Genomic DNA, 26,794 nt, shown 5'->3' with positions numbered 1-26,794 from the left:
TCCTGTTTTATTTCATTATCCGATTATAAAGTCCGTTCTTACGTTCATTAAACTTGCAAACGATCGTAAGTTTAATGAATCTGAAAATTATAATCGACGGTTGTAATTTAATAAAATGAATGTACATTTACTTCTGTCAGGTCGATTTTGATTCTTTTTGTTTGTTTTCTCCAACCAGTTTTCCTGCTGCTGCCCGGACAGGGTGTGTGTGTGGGCGGGTGTTTGTGTGTGTGTGTAGACTGGCAACTGCAAACACCATAACTGGTTTGCCAGATATGACGTACTGTAGACGTACTGCAGTGTAAATGTGCATGTAATCTTGAACAGACTCGGATCAACCGCTCCAGAGATATGTTATTAATTGAAACCTAACCCGCCGGTACTCGCTGTCTGGCATTCAAATCCTTATAAAAACAACTGCCTTTACAAGGACTCGAATCTTAGAATTCTCGACTTTGAAAATCAGATGATTTGACGTCGACGAGTTTATCCACCGGACTAGTTTAACACTAAATTTAGATTATTTTTATTTACTCGTAGTATTCTTTACCCGATTAAAGAATGCTAATCTATAATAATTTCTCAACAAACTGTCGTAAAAAAATGCTAAATATACAAAACCAAAGCTTGTTCTTTTTCGCATTAAAAGTTTATTCCTATCTTCTTTCTCGGTTGACGACTGGCATTTCAGAAGTAAACACAACAAATTACAGTAAAAATTAATTTAAGAATGGTATTTAACTGGTTTTTCATTTCTTTTTTAAGAAAAAATGAAATTGCATAGATGAACAGGAAATATACAGAAAAATAAAATTAAAAAAAACAATATTTATTACAGGTTTTATAAAGCGAAGAAGCAAGCTTAAACCGGAAAAAAATCTAGTATAAACAAAAAAAAATTCGTAAGTGAAGTACAAGAATCTTCTAGAATACAGTATTCATTATTGTAAAAAAATAGCTTCTATAAGGATATTTCTCAGTTAAAATTGTTTAATTCCAAACCGTTTTCTTACTCTACTCTCCCTTGAAATTTAATTTTTATTAATTTTTTAGAGTTAAACGTATATAAATATGTTAGATTAAAGTGCCAATTTTAAACATTATTCAATGTTTCTATTGTTATTTATCAAAATAACTATTTTATGAATTTCGAAATATAGATTATTGCAATAGAAGGAACCAATCTTTATCTTGAAAACGTATAGTTATTTTAACGGAATAATATTTCTAACAAAAAATTGTAATTTTTTGAAAAATTTGTAAAAATAATTTAAAAACCTATAGGTAATTAATTAAACGTCAAATGGATAAGATTAGTAGATAAATATTCTCTCTAATCCTTATCTCTCTGCACAGAATCAGTTTGAATCTCACGGTCCAGTCATAAGGCAAAGCTATTGTAATAAACTCATCGCATTTAATTATTAAGATATTAAAAGAAAATCTATTAAGGAACAATTTAGACAGACTCTATTTACCGAAAGCAAATATCATTTTATTAACCGTCAAACTGCATCGTCAAAAATGAATACAAACGTAAAAAAAGTTCTCTAAGAATGACAAGGTTGAAGAATTTCTTAAAGAAAAATTAATTTAAACTTGAATTATTCATTTTATTTAATTCAACAACACAATATTTATCTAACTCGGTGGGGTATCTTAGGCTTCGGTAATAATAGAATCTTTTTATGCGTTACGACTTGATTGTGCTTTCTGAGTGCAACCGTCTGGATCTGAATGATTATCATCAAATTGTTACTAGCTAATGATTTCAATAATATGATAATAATTTTCAGGATTTTTCTTCATGTACTCCTAATTAAATAAACATTCTGTCGGATCTATATTTAATTTTACATTATAAGATCGCGTCATTAACGGGTATTATTAATGACCAAGACTTTATCTGAACAGATCAATGTAAATCTTTTGGTAAAAAGTTCCCTAACATTACCAAATTTCTAAATACGGTTGTATTTCATATTTATAGAGAAAAAAAATACGTCTGATAATATAAATATATCAGACGCGATTAGTAAATGCAGACTTGTCTTCTACGGACGCTTAATGAGAACGGACGAAAATAGATTAATTAAAGAAATCCTTGGCCTAAGAAACAATAGAAAGACGGAATACCGAATAGTTCAAGTAAGTCAAAGATTTAAAAGAAGCAAAAATATTAACACGTTAAAACAAAAACTCACACCGTATGAAGAATTCCAGAAGAAATGAGCAAGAACAAAATAGACCCGGCAGAGGCGAGTACACTCAAGCAAAGTTAAATATTAATAACTGAAAATTATTATAACGTTTCTAAAGAAACCGGTGACTATTAAAAAAAAAAACAAAAACCGTAAAATAAGAAATAAGATTGTGAAAAGTTTAATGGAAATTATTTGAACACATTACTTTTACAGGTATATTACCATTATTTATTTATACATCGGCAGTTATAATAGTTTGTTAAAAAAAAAATTCAAATAATTTAAAATAAATTGGTGGAAATATATTTAAAATGAATCGGTAATTTTTCAAAAAAAGGCAACGGAAGCGTAATAAGTCTCATTCTAGTAGATCGAATTGTTCTGTATATATATATATTTTTTTTTTTTCCTAATGTGTACGTTGCAATCTGTTCAAGTAGTGAAAAATAAGCAACCCCCCCCCCACCACGACTCAACGAAATTAAAATAATATTTGTGACATGTAAATGAGGTGTAATCTTGAACTAACTTATTCCGCACCATTTCCGCACCCACCGGGTTGGTCTAGTTAGTGAACGCGTCTTCCCAAATCAGCTGATTTGGAAGTCGAGAGTTCCAGCGTTCAAGTCCTAGTAAAGCCAGCTATTTTTACACGGATTTGAATACTAGATGGTGGATACCGGTGTTCTTTGGCGGTTGGGTTTCAATTAACCACACATCTCAGGAATGGTCAAACTGAGAATGTACAAGACTACACTTCATTTACACTCATACATATCATCCTCATTCATCCTCTGAAGTATTATCTGAACGGTAGTTACCGGAGGCTAAACAGGAAAAGAAAGAAAGAAAGAAAAGATCGACCGTTCCTGAGACATGGGGTTAATTGAACCCCAACCACTAAAGCACATCCGTATCCACCGTCTAGTATTCAAATCCATATAAAAGCGACCAACATTTACTATCATTCGAACCTCAGAACTTTTGACTTCGAAAATCAGCTGTTAAACAACTGTTTTGTGACAAGTTAACCGGTAGATCGACCCGGTGGTCTTTTCTCTATTGCGAAAAAAAATAGATCTTATATAATAAAAATTTCATTACGTAACTTTTTAAGGAATAAATAATATTCTTTGTTAGCGTAAAATAAAACTCCAAATATAGTAGAGTAAAAATAAAGCAAACGAATGGTGTAATAAGGAAATAATTAGGAACCGTCGATGTTTTTTGTTATGACGCGTAATTTTATTTATTTAATATTATAGAGAATCACAGAAAATGACAGGAACAAAATAGGAGTACAAAGAGATTAGAAATATTCTCATAAAAATAATTACAGTATTACATAATTATAATGCTATAATGATTTTTATTTATAATTTGAAAAGACGGTGATTTTTCCAGTAAAATTGTCTATTCCTTACGAAATTTGAATTTTTACAAACATCACTTTATTATTTATTAAATAAAATATAAATGTTTTACAGATTTTTCTTTTATAATCACCTTAACAGTGTTATTTAGTAAGATACATTTTAAGAATTTGTCAAGTTTTTACATTTTTTAACCTAAAATTTTGCAGATTTAATAAAGAAAATTAGTTTTTCGTAAATTGTAATAAACGATCGTAGAAAGAAAATCGAAAAAAGGTAAAAAATATTTAAAACATTTTAATTCGATTATTTTCCGTTGTTGGAGTTAAAAAAAAACGCATAAGATTTAAAAACCGTAAGTAATTTTTGCTAATTCAATTGTATAAGGGATTTATACAAAATAATTACTTTGTTCGCTTTCGCTTCTCCCTAGGAATGAAGAAAAGCTCCGCTCTACCTAGCAGGAATCACCTAATTTTAATAATTGAATAAACCCAAATACATCGAACAAGTCGATGGCATTTAATTATTTTCCTAATCGATGTCTACGTATTAATAATGAAAAAAGTAACTCTTTGTATTACTGCTGTAATTAAACAAAAACGTCTATTTTATTGTCTCCGTAATTCATCATATTAACTTAGTTTTATAAACTAACATTTTGCGAGAAAAATCTCCTCAAACTTTATTATCCTCTGAAAAAACAAGATAATTTATTAATGTAGACGAAATAAAAATCACTATAACGGATGATATAAGTCTGGTTATTTAATATCTAAAGCACATCTACGTAAATATATCACTTGATCGGTTGACGAGTGGAAAAACTTTTACGGAGATACAACTTTATTAAATAAATTAATATTTTATTCTAAGCGGTACACAGTAATTGTTAAACAAGTCACGTTTGGAACGGATAAGTATGTTTTTCTGCTGATAAAAATGGAACTTCCCATTTGCCTTGATGGATGAAGGGAAACAACGGTTAGAACGGAAACCTTGATCAAAACAGTCACATAACATGCGATTAAAAGAAAAAAGAAGTTAAATACATATCAATAGTTTAAATATAACAAACAATCACAAATAAGATATGTAAAGCTATTTTTGTAACTAACTGCAAAACAGACAACAATAAGGTGTTAATGATTTGAGTAAATATTTACGTAAACGTTAAAAGAACTGCGGAAAATTACTTTTTTTTTTTTTAATTATTATGATTTTAAAAAAAACTTAACGAGAGTAATATATATACATTTATTTTTTTTTTTATTAAAAGAAAATTTATAAATTTTACCAAAAAATAAATTATTGAAAGATCTGTATCAATTTAAAGGAAGACTGCGGGACGGTAGGTAATTTATTAATCAAATTAACAGAAACATAATAATACCATTTTTCGTAAGCCGAAATACCAGGTGATTCGAAAAAGACTTCACAATTTTAAAAGAACTTAAAAATTCATTGAGATAGCATACAGATTCGGTTGAGATATCATTTCTTAGGAAATCAAATACGTTTGTCACCCGACATTCATTACGGTTCGATACGGCTTTCGCTTGTAATGCGACGTACATCCCACTTGAAGTCGATTTTATTCCAGATTGTGCCAGTAAATGTATTACCTCTGCAGCTGCGGTGTTAATTCGCCGTCTAACGTTTGTTAAGTCTTAGCTCAACAAGATCAGCAGACAAAGGTAGTACATAAACACGGTATTTATTGAAACCACACAAGAAAAAAACCTAGCGGAGTCAAATCTGAGGAGCAAAGTGGCCGTGCAATTGGACTTCACAACCTACCCTTCAACCTAGGAATCGAGTAATAAGACAATCTCAGACCTCTAGGCGGTAGTGAGAGGGTGGCCCGTTTTACCGATAGTAATTGCGTCCATGTAGGTCATCATCGTCTAACTGAGGAAATAGAACATTTTGAAGCACGTCCAGATAAACAATACCGTTTACAGTGCTTCCTGGAAGAAGAACGGGCCGTTCTGTTTGGAAGAAGAACAACCTCCATCAAGGAAGGTTTGGTGCCAAGAGTAAATTGTACGCTTACTAGCAGGCTCCCTACCGTACTCTCTACCAAAATTACACTGAACTGCAGTTGTTGACTGCAAATCGTGAAACAAAATAAAAAGCGAGCAAGTTCCACAACAGTAAACGAATCCATTTTTAATAACACTGGTGACGACCCACCGGGTCGGTCTAGTGGTGAATGCGTCTTCGCAAATCAGCTGATTTCAAAGTCGAGAGTTCCAAAGTTCAAATCCTAGAATAGGCTGTTAGTTACTTTATATGGATTTGAATACTAGATCGTGGATACCGATGTTCTTTGGTGGTTGGGTTTCAATTAACCACACCTCTCAGAAATAGTCGACCTGAGGCTGTATAAGACTACACCTCACTTACACACACACACACGCATATCATCCTCATTCATCCTCTAAAGTAATATCTGACGGTGATTTCCAGAGGCTAAACGGGAAAAAAATCACTGGTGACAGCCCTGGTGGCCGAATTCGGTACTTATGAACTACGTGAGTCAAAACGTAATTTGTTTTTCTATGAAATGAGACCTCAACCGAAACTGTAAATTATCTCAATAAATTTTTATATGCTTTTAAAGTTGTGAAGTCCTTTTTGATCACCCGGTATTATGTTGAGTTATAAGGAAAGAGTTCTTTTTTATCTGGTTTGGTGGAGGAGTTAGACATTGTTTTTTTTTTTTTTTTTTTTTAAGAATAAGTAACTACTGTGTTTAATAAAAAGTTGCACATTAATTAACTCATAAATTTATGAATTCTAATGTTTATTGTTTAATATTATTAATTTTTATATAAATTTATTATTTTCAATAAAGATAAAATAAAACTTTTAGGTTAGAGTATATTTTTATTAAAATTTACCTTCCTGACAAATTAAAAAAAAAAAAATAACTGTATTCCTAATCTGTAAATAAATTACTCAAGTAAGTTATATAAAACTAATTATTGTTTACATTTTTGGTATAAGTTAATATTTTTTTTAATTTCTGGCTAATGCAATCAACCGCAACAAATGAGAAAAGCAGGTAACTACTACCTAATAACAATACTGGTTCCGGATGTATCTTACCATTGCATTTCACTTTTATATGTTATAGCTCATGATACCTCTTGAAATTTATATATTTATTCCAGCGTATAAGTTTTACATATATATATATATATATATATATATCTCGCGAGTCTCGCGTGTGTGTGTGTATATATATATATATATATATACTCGGCTCATAAATTTTGCACACTAGTGTGCTACACGGAGACAAAAGGTACTGTCGAGTTGGGCGTGGCAGTACATGATAGCTAGAATCCCCATCTACAAACTTGCGATAATGCGTTCAAATCCGTTTACCGGTTTGTTTTCAGTAGCGGTTAAAGTGAAGTCGAGTACAGCAAATATGTCAACACGGTTAAAATAGAGCGCAGTGATTGAATTTTTAACAGCAGAAAATGTGAATTCTACGAATATTTTTCATCGTTTAAAAGCGGTTTACGGTAGTGAAACTTTTGACAGCAGTTACCGAGGCATTTACATCGGTGGCATCCCAACGAGGCCTGGCGTATCACTATGAGGTGTAAAAAGTTAGAGAGCGAAAGACGACTCCCGTTAAAGCCCATCAGGGCTAGTAACGGCCCATCAGGGCTAGTAGGGGGGTTGCATGGCGACCGGAATCGTCACAACCTTCCCCTACGGGGTTGGGATGTCGACAGTAGTACTGTGAATAGGCGGGCGTTGAAATTTCGCGAATGTGAAGCTGGTAAAGTGACAATTCAGGACGCACCTCGCAGCGGACGACCAGTTTCTGTGACCGACGAGAAACACGGAAAGGAAGTGGACGATTTGCTTCAGAGTGACCGGCGAATCACCCTGTAACGCATCACTATTCAGCTAGGTATATCTAAAGAACGAGTAGGCCATGTCGAAAAATTGGTTACCGTAAAATCTGGGCACGATGGGTACCGCGCAAACTCTCAGATGGCTGTCCTCAAACTGAAGTCCGAGACTATTCCGCATCCAGTATACTCTATGGATTTGACTGCGTGCGACTTCCACTTCTTCCCTCATCACAACAGGGATCTCAAAGGTAATCATTACACCACCGTCGACGAGGAGAAGGAAGCTGTGGCCACTTCGATCCGAGAAAGACCGCCAGAATTTTTCAGCGACGGTATGCAAAAATTCGTCACACGTTGGGAAAGGTGTATCGGTGTAAACGGGGATTATATTGAAAAATAAATACTGCATTTTGTAGGTAAGGTATTGCACTTTTATTCATTTTTTATTTCATTCCAATATTTCTTTTCGTTCTCATACTACGCATATGCGTGCAAAATTTATTAGCCGAGGCTCGTATATATACGCATAAATATATCCTAGAGAAGAAAGGTAGACAAATTGATATAAGGATAAATAGAGTAAGGAAAGGGACAGAGATAAAGGAAATTATATTTAAAAAATAATTTTTCTCGTTAATATTAAATTAATAACTACGATTTATTTCACTTCTATGTTGTTAATTAATTAATTATTTCTAGATTAACTAAGTAAATGTAAACTACAAAATGTATTATCCGTACAATTTTCCTATCAAAAAATTATATAATTAAAAAAAAGAAAAAGAAATCCGGAACAGTTAAATACACCGGAATTATTAAATATGGCTTTCGAACATTAAGTAGTAGTAGAATTTAGGCTATATCTTGAATAACTCGTCTGAATAAATTTATAAACGTTTATATAAAAAGTATCGGTTAACCTCGAATATTAAACTTGACCGAGTTTAACCAGGTAAGTTAATTTTTTTTTTTATAAATATTGATGTTATTCCAGATTTAGAAGGTTAATTATTTTTTATAGTAACTTAATCTAATAAAATAAAAACTTATATAATAAACTTACGATTATTTATATATACAGTATTATAAAAATAATAAAATTATTAAATTAACACTATAATAAAATTTTAAGTATCGCATACTTCCCTCTGAAAATTAAAAGTTATGTTTAAAATAATTGATGAACTTGCTTATTTTTATGATATTTCGCTCGAAATTAAGATTTTTATAGTTATTTAAATAACTAACCAAGACGGTACAACGTAACTAGTTTTAATTAAATGAAAATCTGGTTTTTCTAAACAGATATAAATTAAATTAATAACAACCGTAATTTCTACGTAACCTTTTTTTTTGTTTTTAATCTCCGGGACCGCCGTTAGGTTTTGGCTGCAGAGGATGAGGTGAATGGTAATTTTTGTAGCGTATAAAAGTGCCGCGCCTGACCGGGATTCGAATCCGGGACCACCGGATGAAAGGCCGAGAGCTATCACTCGCGTCATGGAGGCTGGCAAATGCGATTTAAAAAGTTATTTTTTAATTAATACGCAGAACATATTATTTAGGGAAATAAATACAACGTTTGAAATTATAAGGTTTAATAATCCGCTTATAACAATTTATTACAATAAATTGTACATACATCATCATTAAGGAGGTAACAGATTTGTTGAAGCAGAGAGATTGAGGTAAAAAAGAAACGAATAAAGAACATTATTAAGCTAGCTGCTAATGAACGGACACAAAAAAATCATAATTTGTTATTCTGAAGTACCGGGCCTACACTTACAACTGCGACGCATGTTCGTTAACCGAGATAAAAGAATCTCATCGCACGTACTTAATAAGCTCTGACAATAGACTAAAAATATTTCTTGCGATAAAAGAACGCTTTTAGAACCGAGTATAATCTGTAATTCCTTGGGCTCGGCATATAACTGTACGTTCAATAAATTCTTTTTACGACGGAATATTAGCTTTATTAGTGCGGCTTTACCGTTTCGGGAATCATTTTTTGACTTCATGTCACATCACCTACAACCGTTTAGTTGCGACATAATTAACCTAATTTAGACTCGGCCACCTACGCGTTCACCACTGCGTACCGTGTCCTACAATGACACTTTGGAAAGTAGGATCGATTAAAATTAACATTTTTTAAATTATTTCTTAAGAAATAAATTAAAATGCATTTTCTTAGGAATAATCGCGCCTCTGGATCGGATAGAAATTTACTGAAAAAAGAAAAACCGGTTCAGATCGCTATTTCAATTCGATTTAGTAAAAAATTATTAACAGCAAAAAGGCCGTACAAAAATCTAACGATTCCGTTTTAAAGACGATCCAAAAATATTTTATTTAGTGTAGTGAAGAGTAAAAGATTTATATAGCAAAAAGAAATATATAAAGTTTTTGCGTAAAAAATTATTGTTCTAGTCGTACTTTATTCTCGATTAAAAATATTTATCGATTTTTATTAACTGTTATTATATTAAAACTTAATTAAACGAAGAAAAAAGATTAAATAAGTTTTCAGTTATCAATCAGATCTGTAAGATCTGATCATTTTTCTTCACCGTTTACATTTGTCGGTTCTTTGAATGGTTTCACTGTTTCTTTGTTTGATTAGCTATTTTTTGGTATTTTCTTTGTTTTTTATTTTCTGAACTTTATAAATTTTCTTGGACTCATCTTTGTATGTACTTATTTATTTTTATTATATATTTATGCGTACTGTGTCAGATATGTGCATACATATGTATACATATACAGTTCTTTGAATGAACTCTCTGAATGTCATATTTCTTTCTATTCAAATATAGTTATGGTTCCAATAAAAATTGGAAACGATTGTAAATAAGCACTGCAGCAAAAAAAGATTCAGTCAGTAAATAATATATATATATATATATATATATATATATATATATATATGAATCAAATCTGGAACAAATATTGTAATTCAACTTGTTACATTAAAAACTCAGATGTCCACACCACATTACTTCCTTGTACGCTTATTAAATTACACATACACATTTTTTTTTTTAAATGAAAAGTACATAAAATTTTATTTCATTAATAACTTCTTTTTTGTTTAATTGTTATTATTGAATTATTATTTATTGTAATTTTTCTTTTTACAATTAGAGGTTAATAATTATTTATAAATCAATATATTTAAATTAAAAAAAAAAGAGAAAATAAAGTCGGATTCGAACCGATGTGCATTCCCCTTGTAAGATCCAAATATTATATTAAATAAAATTTTAGTTGTCTACAACTTTCGAACCGATGAAAATAAGTACCGCTTGTGATGTATTGTTGAAAAGCCCTCAATTAAAGTCTTATTACTACAATTAAGAAAAATTCTAAAATCCAAATGTTTTTGGATTTTGGGCTTTTTTTGGACACGTTTGGTCCAGTTGACTGCAGTCAAAAGTGGAGATGAACAACTAGACGTTACAGCGATTCTAAATCCACAATTTCAAAATTCTACGGCTAATCGTTTTTGAGTTATGCGAGATACATACGTACGTACGTACAGACATCACGTCGAAACTAGTCAAAATGGGTTTAGAGATGGTCAAGATGGATAGTTCCGTTGAAATCTGAAAACCGATATTTTTCCCGATCATAATACTTCCGTTACTTCGGTACAAGTAAGTAAAAAGATACAAACTTAAATTATTTATTTATTTTAACCACATTGTTTACTTGAATTAATTAAGTTCGTAAAAGGTATAATAGCTATATTATTAGATACAACTTAAAACAATAAATACACTTTTTTCCTTATCCTCCTTCCTAGTGTGTGCGTGTGCGGGCGCGCGCACACGCACACATATATATATATATATATATATATATATAAAAGCAAACAAGATAATTATAAATACACGTTTACAAGTTATTAAAATAAATTATTTTAAGGTATATATGCTAGGTGCATATACGCTCCCGTCTGTGTTTATGCGTTCATACGCATACGAACAGAGGAAAGCGATGCAGGTTCATACTTGGATTACTCTCTCACAGACTAACAGATTATATATTATTTAGAGTAATTTAAAAAGGAATTAACAAATATGACGTCGACTAGAATTTTATTATACAAGCCTTCATAGTATCAGTTAAGATATAATTTTACAGCAAAATATAAATTTTGATTCGCATATTGTCGTATTACAAAGATATTCACTATTAGCGTTAGCGGTTACTGTACAGTTTAACTAGCAAAATTGATACTTTCATTCATGCAAACCGTGCCTAACTACGTTTTAGTTTTACGACGCGAAATCGCTAACTAACCGTTCAACCGAAATTTTGTATTTAAAATAATAACGATTTTTTTATGGGATCTACAATTTTTGTTTAGCGCCAAAATTCTATTGTCGAGTTCAACGTGATCGCGATACAGGAAACTATCAAGAGGTTTACAGTATTTTTCTGATGATTCTGAGAAATAGTTTAAAAAGATCTTACAGTTCACAGTTCGTGTTTACAGTTCTCTAGATCACCCGGCCTCCGTGGCGCGGGTGGTAGCGTCTCGGCCTTTCACCCGGAGCTCCCGGGTTCGAATCTCGGTCAGGCACGGCATTTTCACACACGCTACAAATCATTCATCTCATCCTCTGAAGCAATACTTAACTGTGGACCCGAAGGTTAAACAAAAAAAACAAGTTCTCTAGATCAACTCGACGTGATTTTCGTGAAACGAAAATTTGATGCAGGTATTACGTTAACGTTTGAACTGAACAGATATATCACTGTGTAAGAATGCATTGAAGTAGGCTACATAGCTCGTTATGAATTTGCGCGCAGAAATGTTAAGTCGGATGGAGGGAAATGAGCGTTCATCTAAAACTCCTCTTTAGTAACGATTCAACATTTTATGTCAGAGATATGGTGACCACCACCTTCAACGGCATTTTCTTGACAGCTGAAAGGTCTTTCGTATTCTAATCCAAATTAAAGTACATGATACGTTATTTTTATCCTTTAGAATACTATAAACGGTATCAAGTCCACGGATAAACGCAAATAACCGAGAAGGATGCTTTCATTTTAAGCTAAAACACTACAACACCACACTTTATTGTGGTGGAAGTCCAGGAAGTTTATTGCAAGGAAGTCCAGGATTTTCTCAGTTTTTTACGTCGGTGGATTAAACGTGCGAGCCAAATTGCACCCCCGCATCTCAGATTTGACAAAATTTTATTTATATTTCATTATTTTAAAAATCATTTTTAGCCTCGCCTATCTTCGAATTTTGTTGAATTAAAAAAACGGAATCATCTTCGCAAATTCAAAAAGTTGGCATCAGATAAGCTGTTTGACAAGAAACCAGTTCAGACAAGGACATTCGCCGCAACAATAGGGCTCACATCAAAGCAAAGTGACTATGAAAATCTTGATATGTTTTTCTATAAAATGAATACCTCAACCGATTCTGTTTGTATTATGAATAAATTCTAGAATATTCAGATTATAAAATGCTTTTTGAACCATTCTATGTAGAAATAATAGCAGTAAATGTCAAAAAAATGAAAGTTTCATAATCACTTATACGATCAACTGTTGTACAAAACTTAGGGAGCATTACAGAGGTGTTAGTTAAAGAATTTTTTCTTATCCAAATTAAAAGACAATATTATCACAGAATATTAAATTAATTCTATTCTGTTATTTAATTAATATGTTATATTCTAGATAACAAATATTCCTTTATCAGAATAAGCTAACAAAAATGCATGTAAATAAATATGTAAAACTGTTATAGTCACTGTGCTCTTTTAAACTAGGAAAAAGGAGGGTCTACCCCCTTCGCGAAAATATTACATGATTTATGTTTCGTTACGTATGATTTTGTTAAATGTTTTAGCCGGTTATAACTAAATAACGTTCGTGAATTTAACGTACTAAGAATAACAAAACCTTTTGCAACGGAAAGCTTACGGGAAAGAGACGGTATTTTTTTCACACGTTCCAAAAAATGTATTCCGTTACCTACTATCTACAGCTGTTACAGGTTACTAGTCAGAATAAAATGGAATATAGAGGACTCTTAATTGCCGTTAGGCCTTTCTCCTTCAAGTACATTATGAGCATTCAACGCATCTATTCATCGTTCACAGGAATAGATTACAGAAATCAAAACGTGAAAAAAACAAATAAATACGTATTTATAAATGAACAAGGAAAATATCTGTAACAAAAATTAATTCTTGAATATTATTTATATTTACTCAAGCAAAAATTATCACACCCAGGAAATTATTGTATTTTGTTTAATAAAAAACAAACATAATTCTACAATATAATTAAATAAATCGTTGAGATTAAGTTAGATAAATTTATACGTAATAACTATTTACTTTAATTTTAATTTAACTTATTATAAAACAAGTATAAAATAACAAATTAGGTTTGTGTTAATCATCTGACGGAACTGATCAACGAATTATTTAATAGAATAATAATAACACTAGTTAAATTATAGTTTAATATTTTGTTAAATTTTATTTTCATGAAGGTCTCAATGTAATAAAAATACTCGTAAATTTAAATAATAATATTAATATAACAATCAAACAAAATTTAGGATAAAAACGAAAACGTTATTTATTTTTTTAACAATTACTAAAACGACGAATGGGAACAACTGTTGCTCGAGGCGGTCGTTTTCTGTGACGCTCTGTGATTATAATTCAATTCTGCGTATTCCGTTATTATTGTTACAGTTTTGTTTTGTTTTTCGTTTCGTTGTTTAGTTGTACTGTTTTGTTCGTCCACACTCTCGTGGTAACCTTTCAGTCCCGATCGGGAAAAATGAGAGGAAGGCTTCCAGAGAGAACATGCGCGAAGTAACCGGCGCGGGGTAGATGTTGCTGAGTGTGGTTCTGACAGCTCGAAGGAGAGTGATCACGGACAGGATTATCGGAAGGAGTTCCCACCCTTGTCCGGGGCGTTGCAGGTGGACTTTGAAGTGTGCGCGGGCGTGGGACAACCGCAGGAGAAACCTCCGACAAAGCGGAGACAGAGTGTTTTTCCTACTGAAAAGGAGGTTTGAAGAAGTTGCGAGCGGCGGACGGCTACTCGATATCGCCCGGGGAAGGCACACAACCGACTGAAGAGGGAGACCAAATGGTGGAAGAGTACGGCGACGAGGATTATTACAACGTACCGCGCGGCTAAACGTTTGTCGTAAGGGAGAATCAAAATCGGATGGGTCCGTTGTAGGACGGCCATCCGGGAGGATGAGAAGAATTGTTACCGGTGCTGGAACGAAAAGTACATTTTGGCGACCTGTAGACTGGGATCGACAGGTCACAGCTCTGTTACAATTGCGGGACGCCGGGACACCGGCGGGCGGGTTGTACAGCACTTGCGACGTGCGCGATATGTGGCATGGAGGGCCGCAGGACTAAGGGGTGTGTGTCCGTCACGATGAGACTCTCTGAGAGTCGTCACGAGTGAGTGGGGGGTGCGAGGGAGAGGGGAGAGTGATGGACAGCTCCTTGCGGAGCCACCGTTCATCTGTGCTTGCGGGGGTGGGCGGCGGTGATGAGGCAAGGGGACTCCAACACCCCCTTGCTGAAAAAGACCGAATTCCGGCAGGGCTTCCGCTTTTCGGGGTGTCCCCGTTAGAGGCTTTGGCGTAAAGACTGAGTTCCGGCTTCTGGAGTGGGACCCAGGAACGACATGGTCGGGCCTGGTTACTCTACTCTGTGAGTTAGAGGCAGGCGCGGAAGAAAGATCCAATCGGCGGGCCAACCTATTATTCCGGTTGGTAGGGAGGCCTGTTTGAGTATATGTGCACTCATCTGGGTTGTGTTATACTTAATTGCAAAGATGCGGCCCATGGTGAGGGGGAAAAATTACTAAAACAATGGATTATAATTACGATTATACTGGGAATATATTAATTATATGTTAATAATATTATTAATTATATTTATATATTAATGCGAGTAATATATAATTATATATGGGAATCTATTAATTCGTATGAATACCAGATCCATTCAATTAAACTGGTCGTTTAGATATAATTAAGCAGGGCCGAATTTTACTAAAAAAAAGATAATAGTAATAATAATTACAAGATTTACAAAGTGGTCGTCAGTCAATTGAAGACGATTCTCGACCAGGAAGACCGACTTCAACTGATGACACCCATGTTAAGAAAATCAACGATCTGATGCGCGCAAATCGCCGATCGGCTGTCAGAGAGCAGGAGGTTAGCATCTCGACTGGATCTATGCCGTGACGGTTTGTCTGAAAAATTGAACATGCATCGAGCCGCAGCAAAGTGTGTTCCTCGTTTGACGACCGAACAGCAAAAAGTTCATCGAGTGTATATTTGTCGGTAACCTTTTGAACAAGCCGATGACGATGAAACGTTCATGCGAAGGATCATAACGGGAGACGAAAGCCGGGTTTACGGCTACGATATCGAGATAAAAGTTAAATCATAAAAAAATCGCACATTACAAAAATCGCTACTAATACTTATCCACGTTACACTCAAATAATAATAATAATAATAACAGGAAAACCGAACAAGATATCCACAATCCAAGAACATTTGCAGAGCAGCTTATGCGAAACACAATGCTGCCTACCTTACGTCACTACATATCTCCGTTGACGCGTAAATAAAAATGTTCGGTTATTTTTGAACAGACCTTGTAAGTGTAACCCACCGGTTGGATCTAGTGGTGAACGCGTCTTCCCAAATCAGCTAATTTGGAAGTCGAGAATTTCAGCGTTTAAGTCCTAGTAAAGTCGGTTACTTTTATACCGATTTGAATACTAGATCGTGATTACCGGTGTTCATTGGCGGTCGGGTTTCAATTAACCACACATCTCAGGAACGATTGAACTGAGACTGTACAAGATTATACTTCATTTACCGTCATACATATCATCCTCATTCGTCCTCTGAAGTAATACCTTAAAGGTAATTCCCGAAGGCTAAATAGGAAAACGAAAGACCTTGTAAGTGTAATGCATACACTTTAAAAGCGATTCTGCTTATCTTTTTTTATTACAACCGCTAATGAAGTATGTTTCAAACTTAATTCTTTTTTCTCCTCATTACGCTATAAATAACAAGTAAAAAACACCCACGTAAATAAAAATATTCAAATTACGCTTCAGCAGAACGAATAACAAACAATGAATGAATAAATAACAAAATTTGAATAATAATTTGTTCAACATCTTCAAACAAAAAATGTTTTATTAGATACTTCATACTTATTTATAGGAAATCCATAAATTCAGCATTTGAGGAAATATTGCATTTAGGTAAATTACGATATCTAGTTAATTCTTTTCCATCATATAAGCGATTAAAAGTATATAAAAATACGGTCAATTTTCGTGGCGGAGTGGTAGCGCCTCAGCCTTTCATCCGGGGGTCCCGGATTCGAATTCCGGCATTCATACACTACACGGCAGTTTTCATACGCTACAATTTTTCATTTCCATAGTCTCACGCGCAAGCTGCTCTCTAAGGTTCTACGGTGAATTAAAGGGGAAAAAATGCAATATCCAATAATATATTTTATAAATATTAACAGACGATTAAAAAAATATTCAAAAAAATACGTTTAATTTAAAACAAATAATAACATATTTTTAATTAAGATAAAGATAAAATTCTCCAAGAATAACTTTGATTAAGAAAAACATCATCACAAAGCTTTTAAAATATCTGTGATTACTAATAATAACCGGAGCATATAACTACAAGCAAAGAAAAACGTTTAATTTTAAGTTTAATGTCTACTAGGAATGATGTCAAAATTATCTTTAAAAAACAAGTTACTATTAAAAAATCCATCTGGTCATACTGTGCACGGTTAGCAGTAATAGAAACATTGAAATTTTAGAGAAGTTCCGGAATAAAGTATTGAAAAACACGTCGGATACTTTCCGGTTTACATAGAAATTCCATAAATTTATCATTATCTACAATTGTCTTATTATAATAAAGAAACTAAGTTTCATTATCAACTATCAATCGATCCAAAGCTACATCATTTAGTTCTGCATTCGAATAACAGAAATGTAAATAGAAAAACATTAGAGCCCCGTAAAAATTTTCAATATATGATAGAATAAACAAAAAAATATAATAAAAAAGAGAACAAAGATACTTTGATTTAAATTCGAATTGTAATAAATATTTTTACTTATCCGTTATGGTTTTTTTTATATAATTCTATTCGGTTTAAATTTTCATCGCTAGAAATTTTTTAGTAAATCGCATTCTGACTATTAGAAATAAACAGAAAAAATTTTAATAAAATATAAGGTGGTTTAAGAAAAGAGTAAATAATTTAACTAGAAAAATCGTATCGGTAATTACCGATATGATTTTTAAATTCAATTTTTCTTATTTACTCTTTTCTTAAACCACCTTATATTTTATTAAACCTTTTTTCTGTTTGTTCCTAAATAGTCAGAATGCGATTTACTAAAAAATTTCTATATACATATATCTTAATTCACTTTTAGGAGTAAAACATCATGTTTATATTAGTCGTACATATTTTTGAACATCATGTTAAAAATTTTGTTTTTTTTTTTGTTTTTTTAATGCGTTAATTATTGTTTTTATAAAGCGACTAAATTTACTTGGATTTGAATCTCAGAACCTTCGACTTCGAAAATAAGATGTTAAACAACCGATTTTGTGACGACGACTTAACCGTTAGATCGGTCCGGTGGGCCGGTAGATATCATTAAATACTTTGAAAACAAGATAATGAGAAAAACCGCAGAGGTGCGATGGTTCACACGGAACGATCAGATTCACGAATATCTGCTTCACGAAATCTGGAAAACGAGCTTCCGACGATTCGTGATGTGAGATAGCACATTGTTAAATATTAAAAACGTCTATAAAATCACGTCAGCCACTTAGCGATCAATCTGCTTGATAATAGCGGAGACGTTCAAAGGATGAAACGTCTCCATATGTTAGACATAGAGGTACTGAATATAAGTTTGCAGTTACTATTGCCAAATTTAGTGATATATTTATTTCTTTACTTTTTTGTTTCGGCTACAAATTGTTTTGTTATTCTCAATTTCTACATTTTTATCGCTATCGATTCGACATCGCTCGATTATTTGTTCTTTTTTATCGACTATTTATTTGTTTCTTTTATGTCTTTATCGACTAGGAAGCGAAGGCAGATATATTGTTTTACTAATGAACTTCAAAAACATCGCTTACCGATAACGTTTGTTACGGGTTAACTTATAGGAGTCCCTTAAGAACCGCCTATCATGTGCTTATATCAAACGATTTACTTACGGTTCAACTAAAGGAGCCGATTGTAAATATACTAGTTGTGGAAAAAAAAATTGTTTTTAAAATCGAGAAACCGCTGAAATTCTATATGCTTCTTGTTAAATATAATCTTTAACTAACATCATTGTAAAAATTGATATCTAATATACTTTAAATTATTTAATTAAATAAATCAACGATTAAAATTCTATCTAATCAATCAGATAATAAGATGGTAGTCCCGGTGAGGATCCCTCAGGGGGTTCCTCGCTAGAAGCGAGGCGTAAAGACCGGAGTCCCGGTGGGCAGATCACTTAGGGGTCCCCTCATTTGAAGTGACCGGGTCCCACTAATCGGAAGACCGGGTTCCGGCTCCCTGGGTGGCACCTTGAGTTCTGCCGAGGTAAATTGAGGCGACGGCACCCCTCCAGAGCTGTATTTATGCTTAATTACAGGTTCGGCTCTGAGGGGCGGGGTAAACATGGAGTAAAAAAAATAAAAATAAAAAAAGGATTAAAAATTTTTTAAATATTTACAGTAAAAATAGTTATTAAGTAAATTTTACGCGTTATATTTCACGCCTTAATCTTAAAATTATTACTCTAAATAGTTACTTATTTATGTAAATTTTAATTATCATATAAGCGTTAACAGAATGATTTACTTTTAGAATAATTTACTGAAAAGAATAAAATATAAAAAGAGAATAACGTATAAAAAAATATATCGGATGTATTTTTTCATTAAATATGTATTCAGACTTAATTTTAATTAAGTTTTTAAGTTTATTTTAAGTTAACGTTTAAAGCAGGTTATATTATTTAAAAAATATTTAAAAAAATGTTTTTTTTTTTTAGAAATATGTCGAATTGATCACTCGGTCAATATTTCCATTTATAAAAAATATATTTCTTTAAAGTTTGAATTATATTTATTCTCCTCTTTTCATATTTAGTACAACGGTTTTATCAATTGAGAATCTTTTGATAAATATAGTACGTCGTTTTTTCTATTAAGAGGCAAAAATGGCTCTTAAACAACGATTTTGATAATAATAAACAACGATATTTTTCTAAATAAAAAAAAAATTATTCTTGACGATAATACAGGTTACGGGCGACGAGAATTTTGTATTTTCAATGTAATATTTACTATTTTAAATCATTAAACTCATGAAATAATTGTATTTTAGTTCCATCCTGATAATCTACAAACACGTGTTTAATAATAATATATTCTAGGAGTTACGTTCAGGTATAAAAACTAAATGATATCATAGATTATGTATTTTTTCAAATTTAAATAATTTAATATAAATTTAGCTAAAATATTAATAAATTTAGTTATTTTTTTGTATCTCATTTCCTACAACGATAAAAAAATATAGATGAATTTTGTTAAAAATTCAATAACTATTTTTGTTTACATGCAGGTAAATTATTTATTTAATTTATATTTTTTTTATTAAGCGTAACATTTTTAAGGCCTAAATAAATACTTAATAATCTTAAAAAATAAAATAATTTACTTATCACAAAACGAGGACTTTTTGAATTCACGCTAAATATCATATATTCAAGAATTTATTTCTAAGAAATAAATATGACCGATCGAGCGCTATAAAATTAATTAAAATAATCGATTTGTACTGAATATATAAAATTAATTGTGCTTAATATATTAATTGTGATTTTTGAGAATATAAACAAAATAAAAACTTACCGTAAAAGAATCTGCTGTAATCGTTTCAATATTATCGTCTTTCATATTGAAATAAAACCTGACGATGAATTAAAGTCCACTAATCATCGACACAAAAATTAAGTAAATAGAAAAATAAAATATACACCAAGCGGACTAAACAACGCCACTGCACTACCTATATGTTAACTCCGGCTTGGATGCAGGTCGTCGACTATCTGCTGTAGGTTGTCAGAGTCGCTCAACAATGACGTCACACGTAGTCTGTTTGGAAAGTAAACCACCACGCTCGTCAGCCGTCTTAATAATCTTTCTCCCGTTAGAGAGAGGTATGAAATGATTATTATAGCGTAAGGTTTAAAAAAAAGAAATACTGTATTTACAATCACAACAATAACATATTAAATAATTATGGTTTGATATTTAAAAACAGACAATTTCATAATTATATTAAAGTTGTTATAAAGTAATAAGTTTTATGATAAAATTATTTCTACTCAGTTATTTAACTGATTATAGGGATGCAATTTCTAACTTATTTATATATATATATGTATATCATTAAAGCTCTAAAAAATATTTCGTAAGAAACTGTTTTCAAATTTTATATATTTAAATTTTTTCCCCTACTAGAAAAAAAAATAATAAAATTCGTTCAACACAAAAAAAACTGTTTTTTAAACCAGGGGAAAGAATTCCCTTTTGAAATTTGAAAAAAATATCGGCATAAGTTGTTTGATTTAATTTTCATCGCTTGAAGATTTTTTATAAAATACATGCTTTGTGTGTAAATAAATAGAAGAAAGTTTTAAGAAAATGCGAATGGATTTAATTTTTTCGTCTTGTTACTTTTATTCTATAGAATGAAACAAACAGAAATAAAAGAGGTTTATTTTATTCAAGCGTAATCTAAACAGGTATCTATTGAAATAAATAGAGGCAGTGAAACAAAAGCATTTGCTTTCGATTTTTATGAAGCATTATTATAATATGAGAATAAACTGCATCTTAATTATTTACTGATATACCTACTTATATCTTACGTTTACTTATTTATTATATATAGATAACGCTCGCTATATTTTTTTTTTGTTTAATCTCCGGGTCCGCTGTTAGATATTGCTTCAGAGGATGAGATGAATGATTTGTAGCGCGTGTGAAAATGACATGCCTGACCGGGATTCAAACCCGGGACCGCTGGATGAAAGGCCGAGACGATACCGTTTGCGCCACGGAGGCCGACATCTCGTATAACTACTGAGCGATTACTCTATCGCGTTACGATACGTGATCAATTTACATCGCAATGTAAATCGTAATACAATGACGAAATTTTACCAAAAAAAAAAAAAGAAAGATATGTAGGCAATTTCACCGATATCGATAAATAACATACCAAAACAAAATTCAGAATTTCTCTTAATTTCACTCTTAGAAATCATCTCTTACAGTACATGATTTAGTCAGCAAATGTAAATATTATTCTACGAAAAGCGGCGCAATAAAATACAACACGTTTTCTGTTTATTGCTTTAATAATGGAGATTTATAAAGACAAAATCATCCTAAAATATCAATAAAACAATCGTAAAAATATAATTCAGATCGGCCTAGAGTTTTTAAATTTTAAGTGAAATCAGTATAGAATATAGTATATATATACTGATTTCACTATATATATTAACAAAAAAATCATACACGCAGATATACTGATTTGAATATGATACGGGCAAAGTAATGAGGTCATTATTTGTAATACTTTAACATTATGGTCAATGACCAAAGCATCAGAGCAGAATTGTAAACATAGACAGAAGTTAGAGGAGCAGTAAACATAAAACTTTCTACTGTTCGGCCGATGTGAAATCCCGTCTACTAATACGATACCGGTAGGTTAGTTAGAATTGGGAACAATGAAGATCCGATTACTCTCAACCAATCAGAGCCCGCAATATATTGACGCTAGCCAATCGTGAAATTCAAAGCGATCCGGAAGTCAAAACATTACTGGATTCTCCAATAACAGCAGAATAAAATTATCGTATAATTAAGATATTCCAATAGTCGTTTTAGATACGATTTTGACTTTTTAAAATGATTTGGCCGTGGACGTACAACCGATGAAATGTTAGTGAACGGTGCAGGGTACAATTAGATGTAATGATACGAGAAAACAGCAAAGCTGTTTGAACTAGGGATAAAATGTAATAAAAGTAAAGATGTATTGATATTAAAAACGTTTTCACGCGTAAATTAAAGAAAATTAATCGGACTAAGGATTAAAATAACAATAAATTTAGGGTTAGTAAATTGTTATTAGTTTTATTTTTAAATTCGTCCCTAAATTCTAAAAGAGAAAATATTAATGAAAAAAAGATGTAAACATTTTAATAGATGTAATTCTTTACAAAGAACAAAAAACAATAAAGGTCAACAGATGAAAGATTTTTTAAGAATTTTTTAAGAAATTAGTGAATATAAAAAGTAATAAAATTAGGAATAATGCTTTTACATTTTTACAAATAAACACTTCGGAAATACGTTTAATTGCACATTTATTTTAAAGAGATGAGGCAAATAAACGAAACGATAAGAACTGGAAACATACCGCACCTTTGCCTATAATTGGACTTACTACCAATCGATTTGCAAATTATCACACTCACAAGACTAAATCACTGCCTGTTCAGTAAATAAAATAGAAATTTTTTTTTAAGACTCGAATGTTTTTAAAGGGATTCGAACCGTACCAGTTCCATACAACAGCAAATATTTACTCGAACTAATATTACGTGAAGATAATATGAAATGAATTTTCTTTAATGATTATTAATAATTCATCAATTTTTCAATTAAATATAATAAAGGATAAAAAGTTGAAGTTTATTTTAATTTTAAAACAAGAATTAACGTTTTATTACATTTTTATTTTTAATAAGTCATTAGAGTTTATAAATATAATTATTCTACGCTGTATAATAAATCAAGAAAAAACCAGCAATTGACAGTTAATTACTTTTAACAATAAAGGTCAGTAAAGATATATTTAAAATAACAGATTTTCCTTAATTTATTTTTTTTTATAGACTGTTAATTCAAAATAATGCACTCAAAATTGTATTTCGTTTGTTTATATTTATACGTACGTATGTTATGCAAATTAAAAATGTTGTATTATTGGTTATAAAAATTGGAATTTTTCAAATCAATTTCCGGTCTTTTAGTTTTTGTGTGTATCTATATTATGATACTATTTTTAAATGTTTTTTTAATGATTTTATTTACAGATGCGACTTTATAAAAACTGTATTGAATGACAATTACAGTCATTAGCGACTAAAGTAACACTATCATGTAGTGTTACATAAAACAACAAAAATAAACAATAAAGAAACAGGAACAATAAAGAATTAGCATAGACAAGTAACAACAACAAATACAAAATAAAATATATAAATCAGACAAAAATTACCAAATCGTATTCTTCATTCCACTGTAGGAGAGGAACTGCAACAGACGTTTTATACCTTTTTCTGGTTTAATAGAAATTTTGTATCTGAACCCAGGTCTAAGTTTTGTCGGGTGGTACCAAAGAACGGGCAATCAAACAGCAAATGGTGTACCGACCATTTGACCTTGCAAGCCTCACAGATCTTCTGAGAAGAGCCAAATAGATGGGTGTGGGTAAATTTGGTGTGTCCAAAGCCGGGTTAAGATGACAAGGTCTCTTCTGTTGCTCGGGGAAGGAGATTTCTCCAGCACATTCTCCCGGATGTTATGTAATGCCGTGGAAGGACTCAGCAGCCAGAATGTTTAAATGTTTTTACCAGACTTTACAATGAATGGTATTTATATATTTCGAAATACAAATATTTCAGCCGCTTTTGTATTGATAATTTTGTGGGGTCCATCTACTATCCTTTCCTCCAAAGATATCGATAATAATAAAACAATTTTTTTTAACCTCCAGGACCACCGTTAGGTATATTAGTTCAGAGGATGAAATGAATGATTTTTAGCGCGTGAAAGTGCCATGCCTGACCGGGATTCGAACCCGGGACCTCCGGATGAAAGGTCGAGATTCTATTCTACTCCTCGCGCCATGGAGGCCGGCAGCTTATGACTTTAATTAATAACTTCTGTTTAGCTTGCATAATTAATGTCAAAAATAAAAGAAGAATAAGAAATTTAAATATACTCGTAGAGAAACTTATTTAATAATACGATTTCTGGTTACAGGTAAGACATACTCGTATTTGGTTATAATTTATTTTTCTATTAGCTATTTAATATTAGTTTTTTTCTTAGGTTTTTATTTAATTTAGAAGAAGAATTGAATTTTACAGATTCATATAATTCCCATTTGCGTGATTACAAAGTACTAAACCTCAATCTACTTTTCCTCTTCCTTATTTTTTTGTAATTTTGTAATTCATTGATAAAATGAGTCTCAGAATGTGTAGTTTCCGGGTTTTTCTTCCCCATCCATTTTGTATTGCTCGATAAGAAATTCAATTTCTACATTACGTGTTTCGTAATCATCATATCATATAATTCACAATTCGGGAAGACCTTCAGAAAACGGATATGAGATGTTACGTAGCCAATTTTTTTTTCAACTTTTTTGAAATAGTATACGGTCATTTTGAAATAAAATACTGGAATAAATGTTAATTATTAATTAGATAATAAAAATTTCTCGACATTCACAAAACACTTTCTTGTAATTTGTAAATATCGTAAGATATTTACAAATTGCATTACGTTTGTGGTTTCTCTCTCTTTTTTCTGTTAGCCTCCGGAACCACCGTAAGGTATTACTTTAGAGGATGATATGTATGAATGTAAATGAAGTGCAGTCTTTTACAGTCTCAGGTCAACCGATGCCGAGATGTGTGGTTAACTGAAATCCATCCACAAAAGAACACGGGTTTCTACGATCTAGAATTCAAATCCGTATAAAGTAACGTCGATTATTAGGATTTGAACCTTAGAACTCTCGACTTCAAAATTAGCTGATTTGTGAAGATTTCATCACTAGACCAACCGGATGGGTTTACGTTTGTGGTTTTGATTTGCTTGGCATTTCTCCCGCCACCACCCCATTCTGTCGCCCTAAAGCATACGACCAAATGTCTGTGCCACAAACGGCTACTGAGGCTTGAACAGTTTAGCGACCGGCATCCTAAGTAGCTCGTAGAGCTTACCTAAGTGAGCGGACTAAGCACGGTGCCATACACCACCGGCTTACGTGTCCCAACCGCTCACTTGTTATATATTCACTAAAATGTGTAGGCGCACCTCTCAACTACTAAAAAATGTATATGACATTCATAAATTAAAATTTACTTCGTCCAGACAGCAATTGCTGCCACGCCTAGGCCGCTGAATGCCAGCAAGTACCAGTCCACCATTAAAGCGCTTGGAGCCTTAATCTGGCTGGTAGACAGCCATATCTGTCGGTTAGCTTCCTACAGCGATAGGAGTCTTTTTCCTTAGTTAGGTAAACTACTGATGTCGGTTGAACTTCGCAACCGCATCAAGGAACTCTCACACAGTCCGACAATGCGGCTCTCGTCACATTGACTCGCCGCTTGTGAGTGGCCAATTTTCCACCTGACCTCTAAGTTCCAGGGTGGCCCGGTATCTGCCCCCCCCCCCCAAGAGCAGGGCAGTCAAACATCATGTGTTCATTTGACTGGACCTTCCCAAAGACGCATAGCTGATCAAGCGCAACCAGGCGGAACCGAAACAGATATTGGTTTAAATTAACGTGGTTGGACAGCTGGGCATCTGTTGCTCTTAAAAACGATTTCGAGGCATACCGTTCCCCCATATCCTGTATAAATTTATACAAATTTATACCTTTGTGGTGTGTAAGATACCGTAACATTACTGCAACGACACCTGTATTACACACCAAGATAGTAGAATTTTTCACTTGATCTAGAAAAAAGTGCCGCCTTCTAGCTTTACACACACACATGTAGCTTTACAAATTGTTTTTGCTAAAAAAAGGATATTCCAGCGTATTTTTTTTACGGTTAAAAAATTGCTCTCTCCGGGAAGATATTAAACATTCAAACACCCGAAAGCCTTTCTATGGTTATAAATAATGATGTACTACAACTCACTGACGTAAAAAATGGAAGCATATTAATGAAATTAGAGTTTTTTTTAATATAATCTTTTTAGAATTATTATTTCATTAATTTTTTTAGGTATATTTCTCATTATCACAAACGTATGCGTGTGCACATCTAGACACAAATATTTGTACAGTAAATACTACTAGTACCGCTGTGTGAACAAATATATAAAAAA

General features: G+C 32.3%; 1 protein-coding gene across 1 annotated transcript in view; it reads right to left on the bottom strand.

Annotated features, from left to right (window-relative positions):
• The window catches only part of LOC142319679 (long-chain fatty acid transport protein 4-like), a 259,966-nt gene extending 239,263 nt beyond the window's left edge, over positions 1-20,703 (bottom strand). The window contains exon 1 of the mRNA XM_075357227.1: positions 20,492-20,703. Coding sequence (XP_075213342.1) covers positions 20,492-20,536 — 45 coding nt within the window. The 5' untranslated portion in view covers positions 20,537-20,703. The remainder of the gene's footprint in view (positions 1-20,491) is intronic.
• Positions 20,704-26,794: the final 6,091 nt, after the last annotated feature.

The sequence above is a fragment of the Lycorma delicatula genome, chromosome 2 (genome assembly GCF_047948215.1).
Source record: "Lycorma delicatula isolate Av1 chromosome 2, ASM4794821v1, whole genome shotgun sequence".
In the NCBI taxonomy this organism is placed as follows: Eukaryota; Metazoa; Arthropoda; class Insecta; order Hemiptera; family Fulgoridae; genus Lycorma; species Lycorma delicatula.
The sequence above is the reverse complement of the archived record's forward strand: the minus strand, read 5'-3'. Positions and strand labels throughout refer to the sequence as shown.